Raw genomic sequence first — 12,049 nt, 5'->3', positions numbered from 1 at the left:
TACAGAAAAGCAGTTTTTTCTACTTTCCTGTACACTTTCCCGGTGCCGGCTGAAATTAAAATGTGCAGCTTTGCTGCACATTGTGCTTTCTGTATCGCGTGGGAATGACTAATAGGCCCATCATCATGCATTTGCATGTTGCGGGCGCTATTAGTTTCGGGGGGGGGCGGGGGGGGTGGCCGCGCGTTTTCGACGCGCTATTACCCCTTACTGTATAAGGGGTAAAAATAGTGCGTTGCAAACGCGCAGCCAAATGCGGGCTAGCCAGAGTGCACTTTACTGTATTGGCCCGTTTGTTTCTATTTAACATTAGCTGCTTGAAATAGACTGAAATGCCAGTTTCGCTGATTGTGATATTATATGTCTTGTACCTATCAGAAACATTGCTTCTCAGACTATTGCTAAATTGAAAGATGTGGCTCGTCGAATTTGTTTACTGCCTGGACCGTGAACATTTTAGTAAAGAAGGTCTGCTTCTCTGGATCTGCTGCTGCGTTTCATCAGCGTTTACTAGTCAGTAAAACTTTATCCAGGAGATGATATCACACAAGTTTCTCATGCATACAGTAAGTTGTTCCTATACATATAACATTTTTAAATTGCTAAATATAGAATGAGTTGCTTATAGTTTACTCCAAATTGTGTATCCACATTTTTTAGCTATTCACAAATGTTTGCATGTTAAGAGATAATCTGCTACCAAGATTAGACTTCCACAGCTGTTTTCTCCACTGGGGAAGGGTGGTTTGCTGCCAGGTGGTTGATCTCTAGTGCCAAGCAGGACTGCACTGGTGCTGGCAACTTCCAGAAGCTCAAACCGTAGCATGTAGGGAAGTGATATCACAGATGAAGAAAGATACATAGCAAAATGAGAAACTGGAAAAAATCAGACAACAGAATGGAATAAGGAAAGTATGAAGTGAAAAAAGATAACAGAAAATACAGTTTAAATATCAGGTATGTGACTTAAAGTTGATTATGTAATATATTGCATTTTTTAATAGTTCTAAAAGTTGTTTGTAAAAACATTGTAACGGTTCTGGCCGCTGCATAGCTCTTCTGTCTGCAGGGGCCCCCACTGGGCCTGCAGTCCGGATCAGTGCAGGCTTGCCTCGAAGGTACACGAGGCAAGCCTTGCCACACCTTTAAAAGCCAACCTCATTCACACCTCTCTGTCTCATCTCCCTTACTTCCCTGCTGTAGTCATTAGGGTGACCAGCTGCCCAGTTTTGGACTGGAGAGCCTGGGTTTGCAGCCTTTGCACAGTGACCGGTCCGGTTTACAAGGGTAACCGGACACTGTAAAACCCAGTCAGGCAAGGCCAGGGGCCAATCAATGGTGGTAGCCTGGCAGCGCTCCAATCACCTGCCTGTTTTCGGGGCTCGGTTTGACTTTCCTCCTCCTCTGCCTCTCCCACAGCTGTGCCGCACTTGTTGCTGCTTTACTCTGTCTCTTCCTGGGAGTGGCAGAGTAAGAGGGGAGTTGAACCCGAGCGCCAAAGACAGGCAGGCAGAATCTGCCTAGGAAAAAATCAATGCTCGATTTGAAAGTGAAAAAGGGGAGGAGGGTTGGCTGCGGTGGGCCACCCACCCCGTCCCTCCCAAGTGTTCGGTCCACTACTCCATTGAAAAGTTGGGCAACCCTAGTGGCCACCCTTGCACTTTACCTTAGCCTTGTCTAAGTTCCTGTTCCTGCTTGTCTGCCTGCCTGTTCGCCGTGATGCTGCCTCCATTGCTGATTTTGCCTGCGTCCTGCCTTGCGTGGTTTCTGTCTTCTTGCCAGTTCTGGTTCCTGCCTGCCCTGCTTTTCGTTCACCTTGCTGTGAATTCTTGTTACTGACCCGGCCTAGAACACTGATGTTGCTTCGCTTACTACCTACCCTGACCTCAACTTGTCTCCTCATCTCTGCTTGTACTCTGCCAGCCCTGAACTTAGCCTGCCATGCCTGATTATTGTTTTTACATTTTCCTATGTGGCCTATTAGTGGCTCTCCTGCCTGTTTGTTTTCCCTGTTTCTTGTGTGGCCTTCCTGTTACCCTCTTGCCTGATTACTGTCCTTGTTTGTTTGGTCCCTGCTTTTGCCTTGTACTCGTGTCTCTGGTAGGTCTTGCCCTGTGCTTTGTGTTGTCTTGCTCTGGTTTGCCTGCTTGTTTCTCTGTTCTGCTGGTGCACTCTTGCTCCTTGATTTGTGGATACCTTCTAGTATGCTGTATCCTGCCCAGTCTCATTGGGTGTCCTCCCGTGCCCGCTACTCCTGTGTTCCTGTACACCTCCAGTTAAGTCCTGCTGGCTACCTGAACCTGCAGGCTCAACCCAAGGGGGAGGTGACTGGTCAGGTAGAAGAACCTGCTTTGTCTTGTGCTGTTCCTGCCTGGTGGTTGCCTATATCCTGCCCTACTCCTGACTCCTGTGTTGCTCCTACTCCAGGTTTAACTTTCATCTGCCCTGTGCTGTTCCTGCCCTGGGGAGCTACCTAAATAGGGCTACATAGCCGCAACACATATACAGCTGTGTCCAAGATTTTAGTCACCTTAATCAAATTGTATGTTTCAGCGAATAGCTTAAGTGAACAGAAACTGACACAGCCTTTACATTAGGGATGGTGAATTCCAGTCCTCGAGGGCTGCAAACAGGCTAGGTTTTCAGGATATCCACAATGAGCACGCACGAGAAAGATTTGCATCCAATGAAGGCAGTGCATGCAGATCTTTCTCATGCATATTAATTTTGGATATCCTGAAAACCTGGCCTTTTTGCGACCCTCGAAGACTGAGTTCGCCATCCCTGCTCTACATGGTACAAAATTAAACACAACACTTTTCTGCAATTGTATGCATGATTACTATTTATTTGCAGTATTCTACAGATTCAAAATTAGAAAACAGTGAATATTGGCATTGTGCAAAAGTTTGTGTACTTTTTTCAGTCAGTATTTTGTAATATTTCTTTTTGACAGAAATAAGCTTCTAAATATGATTTGGTCTTTCTGTTCTTATTTTGGAACTTTTTCGCATTCTGCCTTGCAGAAACTCTTCTACCTCAAAAATATTCTTAGGTCTCCTTGTATGTGCTGCATATTTGAGATCCCATACAGATTTTCAATAGTAATCAAACTGGGGACTGTGAAGGCCATTCCAAAATCTTTGTCTTTCTTTCCTGTAATACCTCATGGATGATTTTGAGGTATGTTTTGGATCATTGTCTTAGGGGCGGATTTTAAGAGCCCTGCTCGCGTAAATCCGCCCGGATTTTACGCGAGCAGGGCCCTGCGCGCCGTAAGCCTATTTTACATAGGCTCACCGGCGCGCGCAGAACCCCGGGACTCGCGTAAGTCCGGGTTTTCGGAGTGGGCGTGTCCGGGAGGCGTGTCGGGGGGGCGGTGGCCGGAGCGCGCGGCGTTGCGGGGGCGTGTCGCAGCGGTTTTGGGGCGGGTACGGGGCGTAGCTACGGCCCGGGGGCGTGGCCGTGCCCTCCGTAACCCGCCCCCCAGGTACGCGGCCCGGCGCGCAGGAGGCCCGCTGGCGGGCGCGGGGATTTACGCCTCCCTCTGGGAGGCGTAAATCCCCCGACAAGGTAGGATGGGGGGTTTAGACAGGGCCGGGCGGGTGGGTAGGTAGGGAAGGGAAGGGGAAGGTGAGGGGAGGGCAAAGGAAGTTCCCTTCTAGGCCGCTCCGATTTCGGAGCGGCCTAGGAGGGAACGGGGGGTAGCTGCGCGGCTCGGCGCGCGCAGCTATACGCAATCGATAGCCTGCGCGCGCCGATCCAGGATTTTAGCCGATACGCGCGACTACGCGCGTATCTACTAAAATCCAGCGTACTTTTGTTTGCGCCTGGAGCGCAAACAAAGTAGGCTGTTCGCGCTCGTCTGGAAAATCTACCCTTAATGAAATATCCAGCCTCTTATGAATTTATTTTATTCACTAACTGGTAAATTTTAAGAGACCTGGCGCATGCAAATATCGGGAGATATGTGTGTGATGGGCCGTGTGGCATTTGGAAGACAGCCCGGTACACACAGAAGTGCCGGGCCCTGTGAAGGGGTTGGGGTGAAGGCGAGGCTAGGCCAGCCGGGACAAACGGCCAATTAGGTCCTGTACTGGGGAAGCGGGCACTTGAAACTTACTTCACCTCGGAAGATGAAGTAAGTTTTAAACAAAAAAAACTTCTAATAGTTGTGTGTGTGTGTGTGTGTGGGGGGGGGGGTGGGGTTGGGATCAGGGAGGAGGAAAATGGAGGAAGAGTAGGTAGGGGGATACGGAAGTTCCCTCCCAGTCTGCTCCTTAATTGGAATGACTGGGAGGGAACAGGCTTTTTTTTTTAAATTTTAAATCACCCCCCATGTGCACGGGAGTCACAACTACCGGCACATGCGCATGCTGATATAAAATCATGTGCGCGCCAAATATATCGTATTTATATAACATGCGGGTGTCTTTAAAAGTCTACCCTATTTTGGGACACTAGCTTCTAGTATGTTTTGATAATTAGTTGAATCCATTCTTCCATTCACCCATTATTATGTGCCAACTGGCTGCCAAACAATGATAAAGCAGATAGATCCACCCCAGTGTTTAACAATTGGCAAGGGTTTTCATTTTCTTTCAAATGCTTTAACCCTTGTTTCTTCTCCAAATGTATCTAAGAAAATAACTTTACTTCCCCTGTACGTACCAGGATCAGTCAGACAGCTGGGTTATCTCCCCTCCAGCAGATGGAGTCAGAGAGAAAACTGAAAGCACCCCTAGATATACTGGTGTGCCACCTGCGATCCTTCAGTATATTCTCTGACTCCAGCAGATTGAGAGGCATACACCTGTGGTCCTGGCCTGGTCAGTTTGTTGGTACTTGGGGAAAAAAAAAAAAAAAAGGAAATTTTAATAGAGGACAAGATCATTTGGTTTCTTTCTTCGTCTCTCTATCCTGTCTGTTCGTGTTGGTGTTTGTTTGAGCGCAGCGCGGTTGAGCTCAGTGTGGGGCAGGCACATAGGGCACTGCCCTGTGAAAGTTTCCGGGTTCGACGGTCCTTGAGGCTGGGGAGAGCTTACCGGTGTGGGCCGGTCACCCTCCCCGCAATTCCAGGGGTCCCAACCCTGAAGGGGTTTCAAAAAGAAAAAAAAAAAAAAGCTGTTTCTTTTAAACCACTTCAGTCCGGTTGGGAACAGGCAGTGGATTTTTTCATTTTACCCCGCCTGCCAGAGCCTCTACGGACCCTGGAGGGGGTGGCTCAGTCACCCGGCGCGCTGGGCTGGTGAGAGGTTTACTCACCTCGATTTTGGCGCCATTTTTCCTCAGGGCTCAATTTTTCATCCCGCGATTGCCGCGATCTTCGGCCTGTGTGGCCTGTGCAGGAAACGGGGGAGCGACTCTCCCGGGAGGGCCTCTGTCCCCGATGTCCTCCCCGGGACGAGGGACCCTCTTGGGGGCCGAGCGCTGCCCGCAGCGATTCTTTGCTGCCTTCTTCGCCGCGGCATCGCGGCGCTTTTGTCAGCCATTCTCCGGCCCCTCCCCCTCGGGGAGGAGTGCGGCGGCCATCTTGGCCACGCGGGCAGTCAGACTCGGAGGCTTCGGAGGTTGAAACCCTCCCCTCCCCTAGCGAGCGAAAACCCGCGGTCCCCGGTCGATTTGGGGAAGCCCTCAAGCCCCTCCTCCCTCGGGATCCATTCAGAAGAACTTAAAAAGGTCGGTACCTTTTTCCTCCGATTTTGTGCTTCTGATGCACAAAGCATTTTTGCAGGCTGAATCTGGTTGGGAGGCAGAGGTCCCTTCTCCCCCCAAGGTCCCTAAACCTACCTTGCCCCAGGGGAAACCGCTGGGCGTGGGGTCCTCCGGAGCCAGTGTTCCCCGCCCACGGGGGGAGGGGGGGGGGGTGCTGAGGGCACGGGGGACGCGGAACCTGTTCTGAATCCCCAGGAGCCGTCAGATTTGCTGACAGCGGACGAACAGATGCCCATGGAAGGGGATGACCCCCAGGTGCTGCGTTTATTCAGCAAGGAGGAGTTAAGTTCCCTTATTCTCCATGTCCTCCAGGAGCTTGAGCTCATGGCGCCCCCCCAGGACGCTGACACTTCTACAGGGGATATTGCTATGGCAGGGCTTCGGGCCCCCCCCTCAAACTTTCCCATTCCATCACAAGGTTTTGCAGATTGTTTCTAAGGAGTGGGAGCTGCCAGAGTCTTTCCCTGAGGGTCACTCGAGCTATGGAAAAGCTATATCCCTTGCCTAAGGAAATCCTTGGATCTCCTAAAGACAAAACCGGCGGTGGACTCGGCTGTCACAGCTGTGGTTAACATACGACTATCCCTGTTACGGGTGGTATAGCCTTGAAAGATCTCCAGGGACCGTAAGCTGGAGATCTTGCTGAAGCGTATTTTGATGTGGCGGGCCCTAGGTGTCCGGGCAGCGGCGTGCAGCAGCCTCGTGCAGAGGGCCAACCTGCGGTGGGTCCAGCAGTTGCTGACCCACGCAGGAGCTTCCTCCGGGTGAGGCTGAGCAGGCAAATTGCGTGGAAGCTGCGGTCGCTTATACAGCGGATGCCTTATATGATTTGTTTGCGCACTTCAGCTCGCATATGTCATCGGCTGTTTCAGCTAGGAGGTTGCTGTGGCTCCGTTGTTGGTCGGCGGATGCCACCTCTAAGGCAAGATTAGGTTCCTTCTCCTTTAAGGGCAAGGTTGCTTTTGGCGAGGAGCTAGATCAGCTTATAAAGGACCTGGGAGATAACAAAGTATATAAGTTGCCGGAGGATAAGCCGCGTCAATCGCGGGCGTTTGGGAATGCTAGGGCTCGTTTCGGGGGTCAAAAGGCGTTTCCGTGCAGGAAGAGGTGGTGCCTGTCCCCAGAGACAACAGGCAACGAGAACCCAGTCCTGGTCTCCTTCCTTTCGGGGCAGGAGGCCTCAACGAGGAGGCTCCTCACAAAGTTTCGCTACCAGCAAGCCCGCACAATGAAGGTGTGCAGGCCCATTCCTCCGTTCCCGTTATCGGAGGTCGGCTATCCCGGTTTTTGGGAGGAATGGGTCAAAATAACTTCGGATCAATGGGTCCTCTACGTGGTCCGGTACGGCTACGAGTTGGATTTTGTACGTCCCCTCCGGATCTCTTTATGGTGTCGCCGTGCGGTCCGTGGGAAAAACAGCTGCTATAGCTCAAAACGCTCGATCACTTACAGGCTCTGGGGGCGGTGACTCCGGTCCCGCCGGACCAGCTTCGGACGGGTCGGTATTCCATTTACTTTCTGGTTCCCAAAAAGGAGGGGCACCTTCAGACCGATCCTGGATCTCAAGGGAGTAAACAAGGCCTACGAGTGCCTTGCTTTTGGATGGAGACTCTACGGTCTGTTATTGCGGCCGTCCACAAGGGAGGAATATTTGGCTTCTTTGGACTTGACCGAGGCTTTATCTCCACATTGGAATCCGAGAGAGTCATCAACGATACCTACAGTTCATGGTGGCTAGGGTCCCACTATCAGTTTTGTGCCCTCCCTTTCAGCCTGGCCACCGCGCCGCGAGTGTTCACCAAGGTGCTAGTAGTGGTCGTGGCTTCTCTCCGTCGGCAAGGAGTACTCGTGCACCCTTATCTCGACGATTGGCTCATCCGGGCGAAGTCGCAGGCAGATTGCAAACAGGCAGTTTCCCTGGTAGTGCGTCAACTTCAGTCGTTGGGTTGGGTAGTCAACTTCGCGAAGAGCAGACTCGAGCCGACCCAACAACTGGAGTTTTTGGGCGCGCGATTCGATACCTCGGTGGGCAAGGTTTTTCTTCCTCATCAACGCATGCTCAATCTCATGGCACTGGTGCGGCGCCTGTTGGCTCTCGCGACTCCCACGGTGTGGGATTTATTTACGGCGCGCCAGTCCACTTGGTCCATCAACCGCTTGGAAACCAGAGCAGTACGTCTGGCCTTGCGTCGCCTCCTTCCCATGGTAAGCGGACGGTCGGTACGAATTCTGTCGGACAACGCGACCACAGTGGCGTACATAAATCGACAAGGAGGCACAAAAAGTCGTGCGGTAGCGACAGAGGCGGCGTTGTTGATGGCTTGGGCGGAACGCCACGTGTCGCGCCTAGCGGGCTCCCACATTGCCTCCCACATTGCCGGCGTGGACAACGTTCAAGCGGACTACCTCAGCCGCCAACATCTAGATCCAGGAGAATGGGACCTTTCGCCAGAGGCGATGTGTCTCATCACTCGGCGGTGGGGGACTCCGCACTTGGACCTCATGGCGACTCGGACGAATGCGAAGGCGGCGCGTTTCTTCAGCCGAAGAAGAGAGCACGCGTCGGAAGGAGTGGATGCACTGGTACTTCCGTGGCCCCATCACATCCTTCTGTACGTGTTTCCTTCGTGGCCCCTGGTGGGGAAAGTGTTACGACGCATAGAGTCCCATCAAGGTCCGGTGATTCTCGTGGCTCCGGAATGGCCGCGTTGTCCGTGGTTCGCGGATCTTGTCAACCTGGCGGTGGACGGTCCTCTACGACTAGGTCATCTTCCCAATCTCCTGCATCAGGGTCCGCTAGTTTTCGAGCTGGCGGCTCACTTTTGTCTGGCGGCTTGGCTTATGAGCGGAAGCAGTTAAGGAGGAGAGGTTTTTTGGATGCGGTGGTGTCTACCCTGCTTCGGGCGCGTCGGTCTTCTACTACGCTTGGTTATGCTAGAGTTTGGAAGGTTTTCCATGATTGGTGCGCCGGTTTGGGTATAACGCCTAAGCGTTCGACCGTTCCTCAGATCCTCATGTTCTTACAGGAGGGCCTGACAAAGGGTTTGCCGTATAATTCGCTTCGCGTCCAGGTAGCGGCTCTGGGATGCTTGAGAGGTCAGATGGAAGGGTCTTCCCTTGCGTGTCACCCAGATGTAGCTCGGTTCTTGCGTGGTATTAGAAACTTGCGTCCTCCTCTTAGGCTTCCCTGTCCTTCCTGGAACTTGAACTTGGTGCTCCGTGGCTTGTGTGTGGCCCCGTTTGAGCCTATTCAGTCGGCTTCGTTGAAGGATCTGACCCTCAAGACGGTTTTTCTTGTGGCTATTTCCTAGGCTCGGAGAGTGTTGGAGCTTCAGGCTCTTTCTTGCAGAGAACCGTTCTTGCGTATTTCTGATTCGGGTGTTTCCTTACGAACCGTGCCGTCCTTTTTACCTAAGGTGGTCTCGGCGTTTCATGTCAACCAGACGGTTGAGCTACCCTCCTTTTCGGCAGAGGACTTGCGGTCTCCTCAAGGTAAGGACTTGCGGCGTCTGGACGTCCGGCGAATTCTCCTGCGCTATTTGGAGGTTACCAATGATTTTCGAAAGTCGGATCATCTCTTCGTGTTGTGGAATGGGCCCAAGAAGGGTCTTCAGGCATCTAAGGCTACGATTGCCCGCTGGTTGAAGGGGGCCATTGCATCCACATACATTGGCTGCGGTAAGCCTGTTCCGGATGGGCTTAAAGCTCATTCGTTGCGTGTTCAGGCGACTTCGTGGGCAGAGAATCGATTGGTCTCTTCCCAGGAGATATGTAGGGCGGCCACTTGGAAATCTTGGCATACGTTTGCCAGGCATTATCGCCTGGATGTCAGGGGTCCGTCCTCACAGTCGTTTGGCAGCAGCATGATTCGAGCGGGACTCTCACGGTCCCACCCCAGTTGAGGCGGCTTGGGTACATCCCAGCTGTCTGGACTGATCCTGGTACATACAGGGAAAGGAAAATTAGGTTCTTACCTTTGCTAATTTTCGTTCCTGTAGTACCATGGATCAGTCCAGACGCCCGCCCACTTTTTTCTGGGAATCCGCTCGTGTTCCATTATTATCTTTTCCATTACAGTTGGTATCCACACCACAGATGAAGCGGTTTTTCACTGTACAATTGTCATTGTTTCATGTTGACTGTACAACTTTGGTGTTCTATTCGTTTGTCTGTTTTCATGGAGGTTACTGTTTGATCTGGCCTCTACGTTGAACTGCAATCAGTTAAGTTTTGGAAATTTATTGGGGGTGGCATTTGCGATGGCTGGATTCTTACTTCTGCTTTGATATCACATATACTGAAGGATCGCAGGTGGCACACCAGTATATCTAGGGGGTGCTTTCAGTTTTCTCTCTGACTCCATCTGCTGGAGGGGAGGCATAACCCAGCTGTCTGGACTGATCCATGGTACTACAGGAACGAAAATTAGCAAAGGTAAGAACCTAATTTTCCTATACTGGCTCAGACCAAAGGTCTATCAAGTACAGTACCCTGTTTCAAACAGTGGCCAACCTAGGTCACAAATACCTAGCATGATCCCCAGGGGTGGATAGATTCCAAGCTGTTAACATGAGGAAGCAAGACGGCTGATCGCTTCTCCCCCTCCTTCTATTCCCCCTATACATAAAACACTTACAACTTTATGGCTTTAAAACTTAGCCGCAGTTTATTAACCATATAACCCGAGCCACCAATCAGTTAATACAATAATCAAAACCTTGCCTCTCCCCCTCGGCTTCTCTTCACTTACTACCGTGTCCAAATGGTAAGTCTGCTCGATTTCCCCCCCCCCCTGCTTCCCCCCCCCCCCCAACCCCCAATAACTTACCCCGCCTCGGCACCAGCGAGGGTAAGCGTTCGGCCTGAGCATCCCCCCCCCCCCCCCCCCTTGCTCATTAGGCCTTCCCATGTAGCAGCCCCAAAACTACACGGGCATCCCCCCCCCCCCCCCACCACCAATCCATCACAATTGAAATACAATGCATTCCAACTTATGGCTCGGGTTTTCCGCCACAAACAAAGGCAAACTCTTTGCCTTTGTTCCCCACTGCGGCCTTCCTAAAGAGATTGCTGCTCCAGTCCTTCCTCCAGGGCATTATTGAATAAGTCCATCCCGATATCTGACAGGTGCACCCCATCACCCAAAAAAGAACCCCACCCAACACTTCCATGACCACGCATGCCGGATCCAAAAACCTCTCTGCTGCAGCACCCATTTCCCAATTTGACGATTCAACTTCTTAACCCCGTTCCGCCATAACGGCTCTGTACGATGCTTGATACAGATTATGATATCCGACCACCCACTTTCGTCCTGGGCATGATACACATGAGGTGTGCCAAATCCTTCCTCATGATAGCAATCAATTACGACAAGACATTTTTCCAATGTCGTTGCCCCCCCAAGTGTATTATCAAAATTCGTGGTGCACCCAACATCTGCACCTTTTCATGGAGGAAAGACAGCAGCTCCCTCCACTCCATTCCCCCTTTTCCAACCCATGTAACCCTCCAATGTTCCTTATTTAAATTCAAATTTTCGCCATATGGTCTCTTTGCTGCTCTCCTTCAAGCGCGATGTACGAATGAATGGCCCACGACCCAGGCACATTCTCGGATATCCTCTACCCGTGCAGAGTCTGCAATGCAAATCACCATATTAGTATATAGCCAAATCACACGACCCCTACCATCTTATTTGCGCACATAGGATTTGAAAACTGCAGACTTCCAACGCCTGAGCCTTTGAATCCTACCTGACGACCATCCCAACTCCGTTGCCGTAGTTGCCGCACCAATTCTAAACGAATGCGTCGTGTACTGCCTCGTATCCCACCCTAACCTTTCAACTACCCTTTGCAGCATGCGTGCAAATTGAAAGATAGTTAACGGCGAACCATTCTCGTGCATTAAAAAGAAACCCCTTCTGCCTGGCCTGACCCGTATGAACTCTAGGGCATTCCTCACCGGACATACGACTTCCTCACGCGCTCGTACCAATGAAATCCGAAAGCCTTTTCCACGTTGATCTGTTTTGGATTTACGGATCCGCAAATGAACTAACCTCTCATACACCCAAACATCCTGAGCCCTCAAACCATGCCCCTCCACCGTGGTTTTGGACTTCGCAGCCAATTCGCTGACTCGTAATGCTCCGAAGAAGACAAATGCAAATGCTACGCGAAACAGTAAAACCTCGTACTGTGACTTGCACACCGCCCCCAATTGCTCCGTCAACATAATCAAGTCCCAGTATCGAATAGGTTTTTGCTGATCCCTAACATTAACGTATCCTCGCCCCCATCCTTTCAAGATTCGCCTGATGAAAAAGCTA

General features: G+C 51.4%; 1 protein-coding gene across 1 annotated transcript in view; it reads left to right on the top strand.

The window, feature by feature from the left end:
• LOC115092958 (E3 ubiquitin-protein ligase HERC2-like) overlaps positions 1-12,049 on the top strand; it is a 2,733,734-nt gene that overhangs the window by 495,195 nt on the left and 2,226,490 nt on the right. Inside the window, 1 exon segment of the mRNA XM_029604466.1 lies at positions 379-566. Coding sequence (XP_029460326.1) covers positions 379-566 — 188 coding nt within the window.

Source organism: Rhinatrema bivittatum, chromosome 5 (assembly GCF_901001135.1).
Source record: "Rhinatrema bivittatum chromosome 5, aRhiBiv1.1, whole genome shotgun sequence".
In the NCBI taxonomy this organism is placed as follows: Eukaryota; Metazoa; Chordata; class Amphibia; order Gymnophiona; family Rhinatrematidae; genus Rhinatrema; species Rhinatrema bivittatum.
The sequence above is the reverse complement of the archived record's forward strand: the minus strand, read 5'-3'. Positions and strand labels throughout refer to the sequence as shown.